This window comes from Somniosus microcephalus, chromosome 10 (assembly GCF_052327205.1).
Source record: "Somniosus microcephalus isolate GS21.2 chromosome 10, FLI_Smic_1.0, whole genome shotgun sequence".
Lineage (NCBI taxonomy): Eukaryota > Metazoa > Chordata > Chondrichthyes > Squaliformes > Somniosidae > Somniosus > Somniosus microcephalus.
This window is the reverse complement of record NC_140996.1, coordinates 9,640,452-9,662,045: the sequence shown is the minus strand read 5'-3', so window position 1 is coordinate 9,662,045 and position 21,594 is coordinate 9,640,452. Positions and strand designations below refer to the sequence as shown.

Sequence of the window (21,594 nt, the reverse complement as noted above, 5' to 3'; positions counted from 1 at the left end):
TCCGAGAGTGTCCCGACGTGTTATCTCCAGATATTTAATGGTTTTTTTTTCTCCCTTCATCTTAGTCTGGGTCCCGTCTTTGCTCTGTTTGTACCTTTCTACTTCTCCATTCCAAGTGTTCAAGTGACGCAAATCCTGGGCAGCTTCTCCATAACAAACAAAACCCTTGTCTACATTGTGGGTCTGCAGGTATGTATACGATTGTAACTAGTGTCTAGTGAATGCAAAGTAACCAGTGGCACGTTGGTAAGGGGAAATGCGGCTTGATTGGAAATTGTGACTGATCAATATAAGTCTCTTTAATTAAAAGTTCTGAACTGGTGCCTATGTAGGTGAGAGCCATATTATGGGGAAATCTCATAACGGTGATGATTTAGATCCCAGTTGGTACAAACTGATAGTAGAGAGACGCACAACCTTAATTACTCTTTTTTTTGCCAGCGGTTTTCTCACAGTTCTTCAGTGTTCACGTGATTCTCAGCCACTCAGAACTCTCCTTTACAACACAAATTACCCGTGCAATTCACCATCACATGTAGCCTGTGAAAGACATTTGCACACCTTAAAGAGACAGAGTTTATCAAAAGTGGGAATGCCGGAAACAGACAGCAGGTCAGGCGAGAACGGGCAAGTTTACATTTCAGGTGCACACCCTTCGTCAGAACGGGAAAATAAGAAGCAACAGGCGTATTGATTGAATCAAAGAAAGAGAAGAGATATAATAAATAAAAACAGGCAATTCCTGAGGGGCTTCGTGAGTGGAATGATGTGATTGTCAGAAATATTACAGAAACAGGGTGCATAAATAGCTAGGGAAATGGGAAGACTGACAAAATGTTGAGAAATGCGAGTTGGTAAACATCCAACCTGTTTCTCATCCTCCCATGATCACAGATATCTCTGTGGTGTCCAACACTCCCATCAACCACTGTTGTCACTGCGTCATGAAATCCACCCTCTCCACCCTGTCCCATACATTGTCTTCATCTCTCTCTTCAGCTGCTCCAACTCACATTATTTGATAGTTGTCATGCCTTTGTTACCTCTAGACTGGACTATTCCAATGCTCTTCTGGCCAGCCTCCCACCTTGCACCCTTTGGCGTAAGAAAACTACGAGGCACTTGGTCTAAGCGTTAAACAAAGCTTTAATCAACTGTTTTACAACATGGAGATCTAGTTGTGTCCTTCACTAGTTCCTGTTAAGAATGTCCTGCGCAAGCTGGGCCCATGCCCGAGTATTTATACTCTCCCTGGACAGCACCACCCGTAGGCTGCTCAGTATTATTTCATAAGTCTTTCTTTCATGAATGACTGATTCATGTCACCCTTGTTAAGCCCAAACAAAAACTCTGCTGTCCGTATCCTAACTCACACCCAGTCCCGTTCACCCATCACCCCTGTGCTCGCTGACCTAACTTGGCTCCCGGTCCGGCAACATCCCAATTTTAAAATTCTCATCCTTGTTTTCAAATCACTCAATTCCCTAGTCCCTTCCGATCTCTGTAACCTCCTTCAGCCTGACATCCCACCAAGATCTTTGCTGCGCTCCTTCAATTCTGGCCTCTTGCACAGCTCCGATTTTCTTCGCTCCACCATTGACGACGGTGCCATCAGCCGTCTAGCCCTAACTCTGGAATTCCCTCCCTAAACCTCTCCGCCTCTCCACCTCTCTCTTCTCCTTTAAGACGCTCCTTAAAACCTACCTCTTTGACCAAGCTTTATCTTCTTTTCTTGCTCGGTGTTAAATTTTGTCTGATAATACACCTTAGGACGTTTTACTATGTTAAAGGAGCTATAAAATTGGAAGTTGCTGTTGTCATTGTCATAAGTCCTCAATTTCATCCAGGGTTCCCATCCAAATCACGCACCTTCCAGGCTGGGACATATATCATTGTTCCTTCATCGTCGCTGGGTCAAAATCCTGGAACTCCCACCCTAACAGCACTGTGGGAGCACCTTCACCACACGGACTGCAGCGGTTCAAGAAGGTGGCTCACCACCACTTCTCGAGGGCAACTAGGGATGGGCAATAAATGCCGGCCTTGTCAGCGACGCCCACATCCCGAGAATAAAGTTTAAACAAAAATCATCCTCTGGCAGTTTAACAAAAAGCTTAATCACTCTACTTCTCGAGGGCAACTAGGGATGGGCAATAAATGCCGGCCTTGTCAGCGACGCCCACATCCCGAGAATAAAGTTTAAACAAAAATCATCCTCTGGCAGTTTAACAAAAAACTTAATCACTCTAATCACTGTTACTGTGTGGCAAAAGGACCTTTACCTTTCTGAGGCTCATCCTCACATGTGTGATCTGCCACCCCGCCCAGCTCGGCCCAACCCTGCTCAGGTAGTTACAGTTGCCACGTGTCACCTGAATAGGCCTCATAGACCGTCCTCCTGAAGTTATAATTCACAGATGCCACTCTAATTGAGGTATTTTAAGATGATTAAAGGAGTTGATAGGGTAGATAGAAAGAAACTATTTCCTCTGGTGGGGAGAGTCCAGAACAAGGAGAGCATAATCTTAAAAATTAGAGCCAGGCCGTTCAGGGGTGATGTCAGGAAGCACTTCTTCACACAAAGGGTGGTGGAAATCTGGAACTCTCTCCCCCAAAAAGCTGTTGAGGCTGGGGGTCAATTGGAAATTTCAGAACTGAGATTGATCGACTTTTATTAGGTAAGGGTTACAGAACCAAGGTGGGGATAGATGTAGTTAAGATACAGATCAGCCACGATCTAATGGCAGAGCAGGCATGAACGGCTGAATGGCCTACTGCTGTTCCTATGTACCTCGGCATACGAGGAGCTCATATTGTGAACCACGCAGCTGGCCAGTGGCATGCTTTCGGTATTCCTCAGGTGACCAGTTGGCAACTTGATGCCTCATCTCAGATTGGAAATAGCCACAGAGCAAGAAGTTCCATCTTTATCCCTTCCTTCTCCCTATGATCTGTTCTATTCCCGACTTGGACTTGCTTAATGCTGGCCTGATCCCAAGAATGAAAGTACACTGTCACTGACAATAATCTTCTAAGAATAAGAACATAAGAAATAGGAGCAGGAATGGGCCACTTGGCCCCTCGAGCCTGCTCCGCCATTCAATAGGATCATGGCTGATCTTGGGCTCAAAGCCACTTCCCTGCCTGCTCCCCATAACTCTTCACTCCCTTATCTTGCAAAAATCTGTCTATCTCCACCTTAAATGTATTTAATGACCCAGCCTCCATGGCTCTCTGGGGCAGAATTCCACAGATTTACGACCCTCTGAGAGAAGAAATTCCTCCTCATCTCAGTTCTAAAAGGGCGACCCTTTATTCTGAGACTGTGCCCCCATGTTCTAGATTTCCCCACGAGGGGAAGCATCCTCTCTGCATCTTATATGTTTCAATAAGATCACCTCCCATTCTTCTAAATTCCAATGAGTATCTCTTGAAGATAATGGAAAATAGGAATTGCCCATACAATATCGAAAAGCAAGGTGTGTAATTCTAGTTCATCTCCAGTTACCCATTAATGTTTTGTTTTGCATTGTAGCTTTTGACGTCTAGTACCACGATATGGATTTTGGCATTCAGTGGATTGGTAAGTACTCTTCTTAACCAGTGTTCTTGGTTTAAACAAATTCTTTTGCTGTGGTTTGAATTGCTGTGAAGATTATCAAAGTTTTGTTGAAGGTTTGACGTCACTGTGGTTGTGAATTTGCTGAATTACGTAGAATTTACAGCACAGAAACAGGCCATTTGGCCCAACTGATCTGTGCTGGTGTTTCTGCTCCACACGAACCTCCTCCCACCCCTCTCCATCTCACCCCATCAACAGATCCTTCTATTCATTTCTTCCTCACTTACTTACCTAGCTTCCCCTTAAATGCTATTCGCCTCAACTACTCCCTGTGGCAGCAAGTTCCACATTCTAACCACTGTCTAGGGAAAGAAGTTTCTCTTGAATTCCTCACTGGATTTATTAGTTACTATTTTATATTTATGTTCCCTAGTTTTGGACTCCCCCACAAGTGGAAGGCCGCATTGTTAACTGCACCTTTTGGTAAAACTTTATTAGGCTTATCTTTTCTGTGAAACTCACAGCACGATAATTTCAAGCTGCCTTTGTGCGGCACTTGTTTTACCAACAGAAATTACATGGCTGGTTTTAAAATGTATTATGACGGAGGGTTTAGATGATATAAATAAAAGAAAAAAATCCTATCTGGGAGCATTTGTGGTGCAGAATTTCATTGTTGGGTACAATGGGACTAATCTTGCGAAATTGTGTTGATGTCACAAAACCAAATGTCTGGACTCAAGTTTTAAAAGAAGATCTCAGTTGCTGCTTCACTGGCTTTGTTTCCCCAACTGAATTGTGCTCAGTGGTAACTTTAACAGCAATAGTGTCAGCCGTGGCTCAGTGGGCAGCACCCTCGCCTCTGAGTCAGAAGGTTGTGGGTTCAAGTCCCACTCCAGAGACTTGAGCACATACAGCTAGGCAGACACTCCCAGTGCAATGCAGAGGGAGTGCTGCACTGTCGGAGGTGCCGTCTTTCAGATGAGACATTAAACCGAGGCCCCGTCTGCTCTCTCAGGTGGACGTAAAAGATCCCATGGCACTATTTTGAAGGAGAGTAGGGGAGTCCTCCCCGGTGTCCTGGCCAATATTTATCCCTCAACCAACATAACAAAAAAAAACAGATTATCTGGTTATTATCACATTGTTATGTGTGGGAGCTTGTTGTGCGCATATTGGTTGCCGCGTTTCCTACATTGCAACAGTGACTGCACTTCAAAAAGTTCTTCATTGGCTGTAAAGTGCTTTGGGACATCTGGTGGTCAGTACTAGGTCCCTTGCTTTTTGTGGTATACATCAATGCTTTAGACTTCAATGTAGGGGGCATGTTTAAGAAGTTTGCAGATGATGCAAAAATTGGCCGTGTGGTTGATAATGGGGAAGAAAAGCTGTAGACTGCAGGAAGATATCAATGGACTGGTCAGGTGGGCAGAAAAGTGGCAAATGGAATTCAATCCAGAGAAGTGTGAGGTAATGTATTTGGGGAGGGCTAACAAGGCAAGGGAATACACAATAAACGGTGGATACTGAGAAGTGTAGAGGAACAGAGGGACCTTGGAGTGCATATCCACAGATCCCTAAAGGTAACATGACATATAGATAAGGCGGTTAAGAAGGCATACGGGATACTTTCCTTTATTATACTACTGGCATCGATCCGACAATGTGGAAAACTGCCCAGGTATGTCCTGTCCACAAAAAGCAGGACAAATCCAACCCAGCCAATTACCGCCCCATCAGTCTACTCTCAATCATTAGCAAAGTGATGGAAGGTGTCATCGACAGTGCTATCAAGCGGCACTTACTCACCAATAACCTGCTCACTGATACCCAGTTTGGATCCGCCAAGACCACTCGGCTCCTGACTTCATTACAGCCTTGGTCCAAACATGGACAAAGGAGCTGAATTCCAGCGGTGAGGTGAGAGTGACTGCCCTTGACATCAAGGCAGCATTTGACTGAGTGTGGCATCAAGGAGCCCCAGTAAAACTGAAGTCAATGGGATTCGGGGGGGGGGGGGGGAAACGCTCCACTGGCTGGAGTCATACCTAGCACAAAGGAAGATGGTTGTGGTGGTTGGAGGTCAATCATCACAGCCCCAGGGCATCGCTGCAGGAGTACCTCAGGGCAGTGTCCTAGGCCCAACCATCTTAAGTTGCTTCATCAATGACCTTCCCTCCATAAGGTCAGAAATGGGTATGTTCGCTGATGACTGCACAGTGTTCAGCGCCATTCACAACTCCACAGATAATGAAGCAGTCCATGCTCACATGCAACAAGACCTGGACGACGTTCCGGCTTGGGCTGATAAATGGCAGGTAACATTCACACCACAGAAGTGCCAGGCAATGACTATCTCCAACAAGCGAGAGTCTAACCACCTCCCCATGACATTCAACGGTATTACCATCACCGAATCCCCCACCATCTACATCCTTGGGGTCACCATTGACCAGAAACTTAACTGGACCAGCCACATAAATACTGTGGCAACAAGAGCAGGTCAGAGGCTGGATATTCTGCGGTGAGTGTCTCACCTCCTGACTCCCCGAAGCCTTTCCACCATCTACAAGGCACAAGTCAGGAGTGTGATGGAATACTCTCCACTTGCCTGGATGAGTGCAGCTGCAACAACACCCAAGAAGCTCGACACCATCCAGGACAAAGCAGCCCGCTTGATTGGCACCCTATCCCCCACCTTAAACATTCACTCCCTCCACCACCGGTGTACCGTGGCTGCAGTGTGTACCATCTACAAGATGCACTGCAGCAACTCGCCAAGGCTTCTTCGGCAACACCTCCCAAACCCGCGACCACTTCCACCTAGAGGGACAAGGGCAGCAGGCGCATGGAAACACCACCACCTCCAAGTTCCCCTCCAAGTCACACACGATCCTGACTTGGAAATGTATCGCCGATCCTTCATCGTCGCTGAATCAAAATCCTGGAACTCCCTCCCTAACAGCACTGTTGGGAGTACCTTCACCGCACGGACTGCAGCGGTTCAAGAAGGCGGTTCACCACCACCTTCTCAAGGGCAATTAGGGATGGGCCATAAATGCTGGCCTTGCCAGCGACTCCCACATCCCAAAAATAAATGGGGAAAAAAATTAACCAAGGCATAGAATATAAGAGCAAGGGGGGTTATGCTTGAACTGTATAAAACACGAGTTAGGCCACAGCTAGAGGACTGTGTACAGTTCTGGTCACCACATTACAGGAAGATGTGATTGCACTAGAGCTTGCACTATGAGGAAGTTGCCTGGACTGGAGAACTTTAGCTATGAGGAAAGATTGGATCGGCTGCAGTTGTTTTCTTTGCAACAGAGGAGGCTGAGGGGAGATTTGATTGAGGTGTATAAAATTATCAGGGGCCTAGATAGAGTGGATAGGAAAAATCAATTTCCCTTAGCAGAGGGGTCAACAACCAGGGGGCATAGATTTAAAGTAATTGGTAGAAGGATTAGAGGGGAGTTGAGCAGAACTTTTTTCACCCAGAGGGTGGTGAGGGTCTGGAACTCACTGCCTGAAAGGGTGGTAGAGGCAGAAACCCTCATTACATTTAAAAAGTACTTGGATATGCTCTTGAAGTGCCGTAACCTGCAGGGCTGAGGGGGCTTGAGAGGGTAGATGCAGGGAAGATGTTTCCCCTCGCGGTGGAATTTAGAACTAGGGGGGCACAGTTTCAGAATAAGGGGGTGCCCATTTGAAACGGAGAGGAGGAGGAATTTCTTCTCTCAGAGGGTCGTGAATCTTTGGAATTCTCGACCCCAGAGAGCTGTGGAGGCGGAGTCACTGAATATATTCAAGGCGGAGATAGACAGATATTTGAGCTACAGGGGAGTCAAGGGTTATGGGGAGAGGGCGGGAAAGTGGAGTTGAGGCCATGATCAGATCAGCCATGATCTTATTGAATGACGGATGAGGCTCGAGGGGCCGAATGGCCTGCTCCTGCTCCTATTTCTTATGTTCTTATGGACCAAGAGCTGGAAAGTGGGATTAGGCTGGATAGCTCTTTTTCGGCCGGCACAGACACGATGGGTCGAATGGCCTCCTTCTATGCCATAAATTTCTATGATTCTATTAATGGGAATCGGGGGGAAAACTCTCCATTGGCTGGAGTCATACCTAGCACAAAGGAAGGTGGTTTTGGAGGCCAATCATCTCCGCCCCAGGACATCACTGCAGGAGTTCCTCAAGGCAGTGTCTGAGGCCCAACCATCTTAAGCTGCTTCATCAATGGCCTTCCCTCCAACATAAGGTCAGAAGTGGGGATGTTCGCTGATGATTGCACAGTGTTCAGTTCCATTCGGATAATGAAGCAGTCCGTGCCCATATGCAGCAAGATCTGGACGACATTCAGGCTTGGGCTGATAAGTGCCAAGTATCATTCGTGCCAAACAAGTGCCAGGCATTGATTACCTCCACCAAAAGGGAGTCCAGACATTCAACGGCATTATCATCACCGAATCCCCCACCATCAACATCCCGCGGGTCACCATTGACCAGAAACTTAACTAGACCAGCCACATAAATACTGTGGCTGCAAGAGCAGGTCAGAGGCTGGATATTCTGCGGTAAGTGATTCACCTGCTGACTCCCCAAAGCTTTTCCACCATCTACAAGGCACAAGTCAGGAGTGTGATGGAATACTCGCTACTTGCCTGGATGAATGTTGCTCCAACAACACTCAAGAAGCTCAACACCATCCAATGCAAAGCAGCCCGCTTGATTGGCACCCCATCCACCACCTTAAACATTCACTCCCTCCACCACCGGCGCACCGTGGCTGCAGTGTGTACCATCTACAAGATGCACTGCAGCAACTCGCCAAGGCTTCTTCGGCAGCACCTCCCAAACCCGCGACCTCTTCCACCTAGAAGGACAAGGGCAGCAGGTGCACAGCAACACCATCACCTCCAAGTCACACACCATCCTGACTTGGAAGTATATCGGCCGTTCCTTCATAGATGCTGGGTCAAAATCCTGGAACTCCCTCCCGAACAGCACTGCGGGAGCACCTTCACCACACGGACTGCAGCGGTTCAAGAAGGCGGCTCACCACCACCTCCTCAAGGGCAACTAGGGATGGGCAATTACAGCGACGCCCACATCCCATGAACGAATTTAAAAAATCTCCTCTGCGCTCTATGCAGGGCCTTGACATCCTTCCTAAGGTGTGGTGCCCAGAGTTGGAGACAATATTCCAGCTGAGGCCTAACCAGTGTTTTATGAAGTTTTAACAAGAACTGGAAGCCAAATTCTTGCTGTTCAAACTATATCCAATCGATGCTGTTCACTCGTCCCAGTGGTATAAATACCCATTATTTCTCCAACATCGGCCAAGTATTGCTTTTTGTGAAATAAAAACTCTCCAGTTGGATAAGTTGTTAATGCATTGACTTAAAATGAAACTGGAGTTTATTTTCAGTGGGTTTAACACCATTGTTAAAATAGTAGTCAAAGGAATTTCATTCTGAGTACATTAATTGTTCATGCACTAGTATCACAGTGTAAGATCAAGGCCTAGATTTACTAGTTGTAGATTTATTACTTATTGTGTGTCTCATTTGCCAAAAAGAAAAGCAAGCATCCTCACTTCATACAGCCTCGGTAAATGGCGGTGAGATTCCCTGCCTCTGAATACTGGATTGACATCCAGCAGGATACTTGCCTCCCCGATGGGAGTGGAGTGATGATCCCCCAAATGACATCTAGTTGGTCCTCTTACAGGGAGTTGTGAGTCAGTCTAAAGATCTGTCCGCATAAAAAGGGTCTCTGTTACGGAAACAACCCAATCTGCTGGATGTAAATGCAGTGGAAGAAATGGGTTGCCTCACGTGCCATTAGACACGGAGGAAAAAGAGGGGCTAGGAACCGGGTCAAATGCACCGAGCTAAACGGAACATTTTTTTTGGACGCTTTGCATTTTGTTTCTTTTCCTGCCACTGATGATGGCTGTAGCTGATTGTGTGAACTGATAAATGTTGAGTAAAAAAGAGCTGACAATTTGTGTTATTCAAGCAGAATATTCAAGCAGTCTGCTGGAGCCAGGCATATACCCATTCGGGCTCCGAAATTAATACAATGGCAGGAGCTAAAAACTTTACTAATATCTCAACACCCAGTTCAGCTTCCTGGCGAAAGCTAAAGCATTATTGGAATACTGAAAATGTACATTTCTGTCTGTTCATGTTTGGGTCAGGCTTGCTGTCTTAGGTAGAAGGCATTTTCACAAATAAGACTTTTACTTTTCCATCAGATGTATTTTTAAGCTGTTTCTGTGAAAAGAAAGTGTGTTACTAATTGGTTTTCCATATCATTACTCATAGGTCAGGGCCTGGTGTGTGGTGTCTGAAGTTTATTGCGATGGATGGGATTCTGTTTTAAAATCTTTGAAGGTGGCAGGATAAGTGGATAAGTTGATAAAACTGTTAAAAAAGCATACAGCATCCTGGGCTTTATAAATAGAGGCATAGGGGTCAACTTTAACTCAGGTGTGGGGAATTGTCGGGTTCCCCGAATTTAGTGTTTCCCACACGAATCTACATGGGTGTGTGAGATTGATGCAATTTTAACTCAATTGGCCAATTGATTTCCAGCGTGTGGGAAGCCTTGGCAATTGAGTATTTCCAGTCAGAAAGTCGCCGAATATGACGGTATCATTGCTGCTGCTTTTAAGGTCCACAGCAAGCCTTGCATCTTCTGCAGGCTTCCAAACTTTACCATTAAGATGGCACGGGAGCCTGCGGGAGCAATGGCCAGCGGGAGGGCAAGAGCTGCCCCAAAAGCTTCACTCCAGGCATTGCTGGATGGTGCTAGGGCCCACAGGGAGGTCCTGTTCCCTTCTTCAGGGAGGAAGAGGCCTCCCAGTCAGACCAAGACTGTGTGGCTACAGGTGGCTGGGGAAGTCAACTCCTTGGGGCTCACACGGCGCACCTGGATGCAGTGCAGGAAAAGATTCCATGACCTTCATCGCACTGGAAAAGTAAGTATGAAGTTTCCATCACCCTCAATCTGATCCCCATTGCCTTTCCTCACCAGCACTCAGCTTTAGCAATCTCTTCCTCTACATCCCATTTGACACTCACATCCATGCACCCTTAGCCATTCCCCCTCTCTTTATGCTCACATTCACCTAACTATTCGACCATGCAGCCCTCACACTCCCTCTCACTCTGATGCTTTGAACACAACTGACTACACACAGGGAGGGCCCTTGGTCTTGCAACCTCACTCCATCTTTGTCTCCTTCTAAGTATCTATGCTATGCAATCTCTGCACTCACTCCTTCATTCTCACTCAACCTCCACTTGTCTCCCTCATTGCAGGAAAAGAGAGCTCACAACAGGAGAGAGCGAGCCAGGACAGGAGGAAGGCCACCCTCGTTAGCCCAGCTCACCCCCTGGGAGGAAGGCGTCCTGGAGATTGTCGGGGCTGACAGAGATGCGGAAGTTGGGGAAGGACAGACAGGTGCATCCCCGCAAGCTGGTGACAGAATAGTTTTCCATCTCTCTCATTGGCATTGCATGAGTCGCTGATAATGATTCTGAAGCTACATCATATGGACTTATGATCATCTGCAAAATGCAATGTGCATGTAACCTTGGCATCACATCTCTAACTTTTTCCTTGACTCCCCCACAGGACCATCGAGAGCCCCCGTCCCCAGTGTGCAGGAGGAAGAGCCTGAGATGCCAGACTCCTCAGAGGAATCTGCAACCTCTGAGGGCACAGCGTCAGCAGAAATAAGCGCACCCAGCACCAGCGCAGACACTCACACCTCGGTGGGACCTTCAGGACATAGAGTAGAGTTGTCACCTGGTGTATCACAGCTCACAAGTGAGCATCAGCAGATTGTGGAGACGGACAGCAGTGGAGAGTCTCATCGGAGGGCGCAGGACTCTGCCAGCTCGGCTCAGCTGCATGTCGACCCTCTGCCTCTGGGTCCATCCGTAAGATCAGAGGTGATGGAACTCCATGCACAGATGCAGGAGTCTCTGGCAGGTTTTGTCTCTAGGGTCGCTGCGAGTGTGGAGGGAATGGAGGAGTCCATAGCGACCATGAGCAGAGCCTTTGTGGAGTCAGTGGCGCATGAACACATCAACACGGAAAGGATGGCTACCTACGTGGAAATGATTGCTGCCTCCATGGTAAGGCTGGCTACCATAGAGGAGAGGATGGCTACCATAGAGGAGAGGATGGCTACGGTAGAAGAGAGGAGGGCTACGGCCATGGAGGAGGTTAGTCGCCAGGGTATGGAAAACATGGTGAGTGTTCAGAATAGAATGACATCTCTTGAGGAGCGATGGGCATCTATTGAACAGAGAAACCAGACCTTCATGGAAGTCCTTCTGAGTAGGACTACCATTGCAGATACGGGTCCCCATGGCCCCCCTGATGTGCCGCAAGGTGCTCTCAAGCCACTTGCAGGCACTGAGGGGGACCTGACCCATGAGAGGGAGGTTGGTGGCAGACCTCAAGGAAGTGGGGGCTCCTCTCCAAGCGCGCACACTTCCATGCCACGTCAGAGCCCCGCCGGAGTCCACACCCAACTGAGATAGACGTCTCAACTCCTGCACAGCCGCAGGAGCAGCAGACTGCTGACGAGCCCGCACAGGCTCGCCACCCCAGAGGACGGCCGCCAAAGGTGTCGAGACAGGAGCAGCAGGAAAGCGAGCAAGGGGCCTCCACACCTGCTGAAGCCACAGGGGAACCACTACGTAGGAGCACGCGTAAGAGGAAAATAAAGCACAAATAGTCACAAGGGTAGTCACTTGGGTGAAATGTTGTGTATTTTGTAAAAATGCCATCAGTTGTTTGTTTTGCATAAAAATTCTGATGGCAACTGCTGCAGTTCTGGCGTGTGTCATTTCGCGAATGGGACTTTCGCATTGAGGGCTTAGGATTACTTGCAGTTGTCAGGATGCTGGTCAAATAGCTCGGAATCCGCAGGGTTTGGCCATTGTCGATGCTCAGGTAAGAAGTTGCGAGACAAAAGAGTTTGATTTACTAGGCTAAGCAAATCTGGCCAGGATGAGTGCGTTCCTTGCATCCTGGGCAGCAATGTTCTCGTGTAATGTGGCCGCTGGTTGATGGGCCTCTGCAGGATGCTCGTTTTCACCCTCCTCCTCCTCCTCCTTATCATCATCATCATCATCATCTGAGGAGGGTATGTGAGGAGCCACTTGGTCCTCAGGAATCTGCAAGCCACGACGCTGTGCCATGTTGTGGAGTGCACAGCAAACCACGACGATTCTGGCGACCCTGGCTGCTGAGTACTGTCGGGCTCCACCTGATCTATCCAGGCATCTGAAGCGCATCTTCAGCAAGCCGATGGTTTGCTCGATTATGGCTCTGGTGGAAATGTGGCTGGAGTTGTAGCGCTCCTCAGCTTCGTTGGCTGGCCTCCTCAACGGCGTCATTAGCCAAGTCCTCAGGGGATAGCCCTTGTCTCCAAGTAGCCATCCGCGAAGTTGGTCTGGCGGCCTGAATAGCGGAGGCACACTAGACTGGCGCAGTATGAAGGAGTCATGGCAACTGCCAGGGTACTTGGCACAAACATGCAAAATCTCCTTCTTGTGGTCACACATCAGCTGAACGTTCAGGGAGTGGAAGCCCTTGCGGTTGACAAAAATACCTGGATTGCGATGAAGTGCCCTAAGGGCCACGTGTGCAGTCAATGACGCCCTGCACCCTTGGAAAGTCTGCCAGATGAGCTAATCCAACCGCTCGCGCCGTCACATTTGCGCGATCCCTGGTGAAATGGATATGATTGTGCGCGAGGGCAAAGAGGGCATCGGTTACCTGCGTGATGCAAGTGTGTGCGGCCGCCTGGGAGATGCCGCTGATGTCTGCTGATGATCCCTGGAATGAGCCTGAGGCGAAAAAGTTGAGTGCGGTGGTGACTTTGATGGCCACAGGTAAGGAGTGTCCACCTGGTCCTCTGGGCAGCAGGTCTTGCTGTATCATTGCGCAGATGTCAGTCACTGCCTGTCGCAAAAGTCGGAGCCGCCTTTGGCACTGCTGCTCAGTCATGTTGAGGTAGCTGACCCTGTGTCTGTAGACCCTGTTTGGGGGGTATCTCCTGCGCCGACGGGCTTCTATGCGCTGGCCCCTTCTGGCCTGTGCTGCCTCAGGTGGGTGAGCAGCAGCCTGTCGCTCCTGCTCCTGCTGCTGCTGTTGCTGGTACTGCTGTTGTTCCTGGTTCTGCTGCTGCCGTGCCTGGTGCTGGAGGTCCTCTAATGCCAAGAAGGGAAGGAAAAAAAGGCTTCCCATGCTTCTGGTAGATGCCTCAGTTGAGGAAGCGCTGAGTGAGGGTGGCGAGAGGGGTTTCGCAGGAGTTCACACTGGAGATGTGTGTGAGGCTCCAACCTTTCACGAGTGTGGTTAAGCCTGGTAAAAGTTGCCCCAGGCCTGAGACAAAGTCCTGCCACCTGCAAATGATGACTGATCAAATCTCCTCTTTAATGGTTGACCTGCAGCTGATAGTCAGCAAGCCAATAGTGCTCACGCCAGGTTTCACAGGCGTGATCCCCACCAGGCATGTTTTACGTGGGAAAAGGGTTAAACAGGCAAGGGCCTGTTAAAATGGGATTATAAAGGTCAATTAGTGCTGTTTAAGGGCCCTAAAGACCAGTCCCGCCTGTTGCAGGCGGGACTGATTCGGGACCATCAGACACGCCTGGGTTGAAATGGCTAGGTGTCGGGAACCAGGCGGGGGGGGTCCCGACCCCCAGGTTTTGCAATTTTAACCTCCCACACGCCTCAAAGCCTGCCTGACGGCTGAGTTAAAATTGAGCCCATAGAGTACAAAAGCAAGGAAGTTATGCTAAACCTTTATAAATCACTGGTTAGGTCTCAGCTGGAGTATTGTCTCCAGTTTTGAGCACCACACTTTAGAAAGGACGTCAAGGCCTTGGAGAGGGTGCAGAGGAGATTTACTAGAATGGTCCCAGGGATGAGGGACTTCAGTGACATGGAAAGGCTAGAGAAGCTGGCATCGTTCTCCTTGGAGCAGAGACGGTTAAGGGGAAATTTAACAGTGGTGTTCAAAATCATGAAGGGTTTTGACAGAGTAAATAAGGAGAAACTGTTTCCACTGGCAGGAGGGTCAGTAACCAAAGGACACAGATTTAAGGTAGTTGGTAAAAGAACCTATGGGGAGGTGAAGAGAATTTTTTTAATGCAGTGAGTTGTGATCTGGAATGCGCTGCCTGAAAGGGCGGTGGAAGCAGATTCAATAGTAACTTTTAAAAGGGAATATACTTGAAAAGGAAGAATTTACAGGGCTATAGGAAAAGAGCAGGGCAGGGAATGGGACTAATTGGATAGCTCTTTGAGAGAGCCAGCGCAGGGGTGATGGGCCCAATGGCCTCCTTCTGAGCTGTAGGATTCTATGAAATCCAGTAAGTTAAAAGGCAAATGCTTGTTCATTGTAAACGCGAATAATCTTACAAAATTCTAACTGCTACAATTTCAGAGAAATAGGCACTCCCTATAACAATTACCATTTGCTCATACAACTCAGAAAGTGGGGAGGCCATCATGGTTGTTGACCTTTTGGTTTCTTAATCACGTCATGATGCGGTTGAAAAGTTTACTGTATCTGATCCAGATGTTGCCGGGTAACCTTTAACCTCAGGTGCTGGTTGCTGACAGTGGCATCACCATAGCTGCCTTGCAGATATGTTTTTCAGATTCTACAGTGATTGCAGTTGGGTGCGAATGCGGACAGGAGGCAACAGTATCGGGGCCAGGGAGCGGAACGTTGTGGCTAGCGATCGACAATAGAATAGAAATAAAATCAATATAAAATTATGTTTATGTGGTGAACGGTAGCATAGTGGTTATGTTACTGGGCTAGTAATCCAGAGGCCTGGACTAGTTGTCCGGAGACGTGAGTTCAAATCCCACCACGGCAGTTGGGGAATTCAGTTAATAAAATAAATCTGGAATTGAAAAAAAAATGCTCGTGTCAGTAATGGTGACCATGAAACTATCGTAAAAGCCCATCTGGTTCACTAATGTCCCCTAGGGAAGGAAATCTGCTGTCCTTACCCGGTCTGGCCTATATGTGACTCCAGACCCACAGCAACGCGGTTGACTCTTAACTGCCCTCTGAAATGATGGCTCACCACCACCTTCTTGAGGCAATTAGGGATGGGCAGTAAATGCTGGCTTTGCCAGTAACACCCACATCCCGTGAATGAATTTTTAAAAATGTTTTGGTATTTCTGGGGTCAGTTGCCGAAGCAGTGGGTTAGGGTGTTGAACTTAAAGCGACAAGCATTATACAGTACATTAAAGATGAATAAATCATCCCAGCTTGAAAAATTACATAGAATTGCATGGAATTTACAGCATAGAAACAGGCCATTCTGCCCAACAGGTCTATGCTGGTGTTTATGCTCCACACGAGCCTCCTCCCACCCTACTTCATCTCACCCTATCAGCACATCCTTCTACTCCTTTCTCCCTCATGTGTTTATCTAGCTTCCCCTTAAAGACATCTCTGCTATTCACCTCAACTACTCCCTGTGGTAGTGAGTTCCATATTCTCACCACTCTCTGGGTAAAGAAGTTTCTTCTGAATTCCCTATTGGATTTATTACTGACTATCTTATATTGATGGCCCCTAGTTCTGGTCTCCCTCACAAGTGGAAACACCTTCTCTACGTCAACCCTATCAAACCCCATCATAATTTTAAAGACCTCTATCGGGCCACCCCTCAGCCTTCTCTCTTCTAGAGAGAAGAGCCCCAGCCTGTTCTGTCTTTCCTGATAGTTATAACCTCTCAGTTCTGGTATCCTCCTTGTGAATCTTTTTTGCATCTGCTCCAGTGCCTCTTAAAAAAATTGAATAGAAACTTAATTCAAGCCAGATCTACAGAGCTATGACAATTGGGAGAAGTGCCTTGGGGAACTGAATTTAGCTTGTGAAATGCAACTTAAGGGTAAGTTCAATAAAAGTGAATAAAATTGGCAATGTCAAAAATTCTTGCAGGGTTTGAACTGTGGGGAAGACCTGCAGGTTGTGAGTTAGTATTGGCTTGTGACCTCCTGGCAAATTGTCATGAGGTTATCAGTAGCCATTCAAGCAACGAGAAAGTAGCCCAACATCATGGATCTGGTAATCTGCACGGATCGAACCAGATATCTCAATTGATATATTAATTAACTTTGACTTTATAAATACAGGTGGGCCTTCTAATATCAAAGTTAATTAATATATCCATTGGGATATAGATCTCCATCTGTTCATAACCTAATAGAGGAGGATACCCGAGCACACTTTAAAAAATGTCTCGCTGTGGTTCTACACATGTAGACCAGTTCTGGGGATTAGTGGAACATGTAGCTCCATTTACTAGTTACTCTATCTCCCTTGACAGGATATCCTTAATATCAGAGAAGGGAAATAGAGTGAAAGAAAGAACTTGCATTTATATAGAAACATAGAAAATAGGAGCAGGAGTAGGCCGTTCGGCCCCTCGAGCCTGCTCCGCCATTCAATGCGATCATGGCTGATCATCCAAATTCAGTACCCGGTCCCTGCCTTCTCCCCATATCCCTTGATCCCTTTAGCCTTAAGAAATATATCCAACTCCTTCTTGAATATATTTAATGAATTGGCCTCTACTGCCTTCTTTGGTAGAGAATTCCACAGGTTCACCACTCTCTGGGTGAAGAAATTCCTCCTCATCTCAGTCCTAAATGGCTTACCCCTTATCCTTGGACTGTGACCCCTGGTTCTGGACTCCCCCGCCATCGGGAACATCCTTCCTGCATCTAGTCTGTCTAGCCCTGTTAGAATATACCCTCTTTTATGACCTCAGGTTGTTCAAAAGCGCTTTACAGCTAGTGAAGTACTTTTGAATTGTAGTCACTGTTGTAATGTAGGAAACGCAGCAGCCAAATTGTGCACAGCAAGGTCCCACAAACAGTAGTTAGATAGTGATCAGATAATCTCTTTTTTTTTTAATTGGTGCTGGTTCAGGGATAAATATTGTCCAGGGGTAACTCCCCTGCTCTTCTTTGAAATTGTGCCATAGGATCTTTTACGTCCACCTGAGAGGACAGACGGGACCTCGGTTTACGTCTCATCCGCAAGACGGCACCACCGACAGTGCAGCACTCCCTCAGTGCTGCGCTGGGAGTGTCAGCCAAGATTATGTGCTCAAGTCTCTGGAAAGGAACTTGAACCCACGACCTTCTGACTCAGAGGCGAGAGTGCGACCCACTGAGCAACGGCTGACACAGTATAGACTTTTGCATTAAGGATGACAAGGTCCGGAGTACCTCGGGGAGTTGAAGCTGCTCTATAGGTAAATATTTGATGATCTTTGTCATGGAATACTATCTCTTTTAACTTAGTATTTTGTTGTTGTAGATGAGCCAAAAATCATCAGATTGTACCTGCCTTTCCGCTTGGGAGGAAGACAGTGCAACATTCTGATGGTTAATCGCTAGATCAACATCTGACCCAGTTTTATAAAGCGGTTGATTTATTAGACAACGGATGCATATAGAATACATTTATAATCTTTATAAGTGTGAAAATATTAACCTGCATTAGGTTTCCTGTTTGCATTGATTGTATTGGTTCCTAGAACTTGTGGCATCTCTGCAGCCCACAGTTTTTAGCACCCTCCATGAACCTCTCCGCCTCTCTACTTCTCTCTCTCCTCCTTTAAGACGTTCCTTTAAACCTCCATCTTTGACCAAGCTTTTGGTCACCTGTCCTAATAGCTCCTTATGTGGCTCGGTGTCAAATTTTGTCTAATAACACTCCTGTGAAACGCCTTGGGACATTTTATGACATTAAAGGCGCTATATAAATGCAAGTTGTTGCTGTATCAGACATGCACCGTAATGATGAGATAAAATCATAATATTAGAGCTGATTCTGTTGATTCTGGCATAGAGATTATCCCAGGGGAGGGATATCTGGCAGAGCAGCAGCTGTTAAAGAGCTGCAGCTGCCACTGCTTCCAGTTGGCCTGTGATTGGTTGTTAGCATAAGTAAGATACATACTTTCACTCTTGCTGTACTCCCACAAAGAAATCAAGTGAGGACACTCAAAACAAAAAGCATCTTTTTCTATTTATAAATACAACCAATATCGTAAATAGCCTGAGACTGGAAAGAAAGTCTTGCATTTATATAGCGCCTTTCACGACCTCAGGAAGCTCCAAAGCGCTTCACAGCCAATGAAGTATTTTTGAAGTGTGGTCACTGTTGTAATGCAGGAAACGCAGTAGCCAATTTGCGCTCGGCAAGCTCCCACAAACAGCAATGTGACAATGACCATGAATTTCTGTTCTTCGGTGTTGGTTGAGGGATAAATATTGACCAGGACACCGGGGAGAACGCCCTAGCTCCTCTTCAAAATAGTACCATGGGATCTTTTATGTCCACCTGAGTGAGCAGACAGCCTCGGTTTAACATCTCATCCGAAAGACGACACCTCCGACAGTGCAGCGCTCCCTCGGCACTGCACTGGGAGTGTCGGCCTAGATTTTTGTGCTCAAGTCTCTAGAGTGGGACTTGAACCCACAATCTTCTCATTCAGAGGCCAGAGTGCTACCCACTGAGCCACAGCTTTAAAACATTGTTCCTTTAAGTTATAGTCTGCATACTAAGAGTGAAGTGAACTGTGTATGGAGAAATTTAGAGAGAAACCTGCTCTTTAAGAGTTTTGCGAGCAGGAATCATGTGGTCATTCCTTACTGTTTCAGTAAAACCATTTCCTTGCTTCAGTTATACATAGTTCACTCTCATAGTCATAGAGTCATAATGGCACAGAAGGAGGCCATTCGGCCCATCGAGTCCGTGCCGGCTCACTGTGGAGCAATCCAGTCAGTCCCACTCCCCCGCTCTATCCCCGTAGCCCTGCAAGTTTATTTCCCTCAAGTGCCTATCCAGTCTCCCCTTGAAAACATTGAGTGTCTCCGCTTCCACCACTTCCGTCGGCAGCGAGTTCCAGGTCCTCACCACTCGCTGCGTAAAAAAGATTTTCCTCACGTCCCCCCTGTATCTCTTGCCCAAAACCTTAAATCTGTGAATCTGTGACCCCTAGTCCTTGTACCATCAACTAGTGGGAACAGCCTTTCCCCGTCTAGCCTATCCAAACCCGTCATAATTTTGTACACCTCTATCAAATCACCCCTCAACCTCCTTTGCTCTAATGAAAACAAATCCAGCTTCTCCAACCTGTCCTTGTAGCTAAGATCCCCCATCCCCAGAACCATTCTGGTAAATCTCCTCTACACCCTCTCAAGGGCCTTCACATCCTTCCTAAAGTGTGGTGACCAGAACTGGACGCAATACTCCAGTTGTGGCCTAACCAGCGCTTTATAAAGGTTCAGCATAACTTCTCTACTTTTGTACTCAATACCTTTATTTATGAAGCCCAAGATCCCATATGCTTTGTTAACCACTCTCTCCATATGTCCCACCACCTTCAGAGACCTTTGCACATTAACTCCCAGGTCCCTCTGCCCCTGCACACTCTTTAAAACTGTGCCATTCAGTGTATATTGCCTCTCCCTGTTCCTTCTGCCAAAATGCATCACCTCACACTTCTCTGTATTAAATTCCATCTGCCACTTGTCTGCCCATTCTGCTAGCCTTTCTATGTCCTGTTGCAGTCAATTGATATAATTATCACTGTTTGCCACACCCCCAAGTTTGGTGTCATTGGCAAATTTGGAAATTCTACTCTGTATTCCAATATCCAGGTCATTTATGTATGTCAAAAAAAGCAGTGGCCCCAGCACTGACCCTTGAGGAACACCACTGTCTACCATCCACCAGTCTGAAAAACAGCCATTTACCACATCTGTCCTTAAGCCAGTTCCTTATCCAAGCTGCCACTATTCCATGAGCCCCAATTTTGTTAACCAGCGTTCTATGTGGTACTTTGTCAAACGCCTTCCGAAAATCCATGTAGACAACATCCATTGCATTCTCTTCATCAATCCTCCCTGTTACTTCATCAAAAAATTAAATTAGATTAGTCAAACACGAACTGCTTTTTACAAATCCATGTTGGCTCTCCTTAATTAACTTAAACCTCTCCAAGTGCCTGTTAAGTTTTTCCTTGATTGTTGTTTATAAAACTTTACCCACCACTGATGTTAAACTGACCGGCCTGTAGTTACTAGGATTGTCCTTACACCCTTTCTTGAACAATGGTGTCACATTTGCCACTTTCCAATCCTCGGGCACCTCCCCTGCATCTAGGGAAGATTAGAAAATTATGGCAAGCCCTTCCACTATCTCCTCCCCCAATTCCCTTACCAACCTGGGATGCAAGCCATCTGGACCAGGCGACTTATCCACTCTAAGCATACCCAGCCTTTCTAGTACACCCTGTCTATCAATTTTCACCCCTTCCATTGCTTCTACCTTTTCCACTTCGACTGATATTTTGTCAGCATCCACCTCTTCAGTAAACACCGATACAAAGTACTCATTGAGTATTCTAGCCTTGCCCTGCACCTCTAAACATATATCACCTTCTTTGACCCTAATAGGCCCCACCCCGCTTCTTACTACCCGCTTGCTGTTTACATGCTGGTAGAAGATTTTTGGGTTCCCTTTTATGTTAACCGCCATTCTACTCTCATATTCTCCCTTTGCCAATCTTATTTTCATCTTCACTTCCCCTCTCAACTTATTGTATTTGGTCTGGTTCTCCCATGAAGAATTCACCTGACATTCATCATACACCCTCTTTTTTTTTTGTTTCATCATCTTCACTATCTCCCTTGTCATCCAAGGAGCTCTTGCTTTGGTTCCCTTACCCTTCCCTCTTGTTGGAATGTACCTAGCCTGTACTTGGAACATCTCCTCCTTAAAGATCTCCCATTGTTCCGTTACAGTTTTTCCTGTCAGTCTTTGGTTCCATTTTACCCTGGCTAGATCCTTTCGCATCCCATTGAAGTTAACCCTATTCCAGTTTAGAAGTTCCACTTTAGATTGTTCCTTGCTCCTCTCAATTGCTAATCTCAATCTTATGATACGA

At 46.9% G+C, this 21,594-nt stretch overlaps 1 protein-coding gene across 3 annotated transcripts in view; it reads left to right on the top strand.

Moving 5' to 3' along the window:
- Nucleotides 1-21,594, top strand: part of ubac2 (UBA domain containing 2) — a 313,220-nt gene that overhangs the window by 175,074 nt on the left and 116,552 nt on the right. For all 3 annotated transcript variants that reach the window (XM_085998420.1, XM_085998421.1, XM_085998419.1), the window contains exons 5-6: nt 66-189; nt 3,536-3,583. In XM_085998420.1, coding sequence (XP_085854546.1) covers nt 66-189; nt 3,536-3,583 — 172 coding nt within the window. The remainder of the gene's footprint in view (nt 1-65; nt 190-3,535; nt 3,584-21,594) is intronic.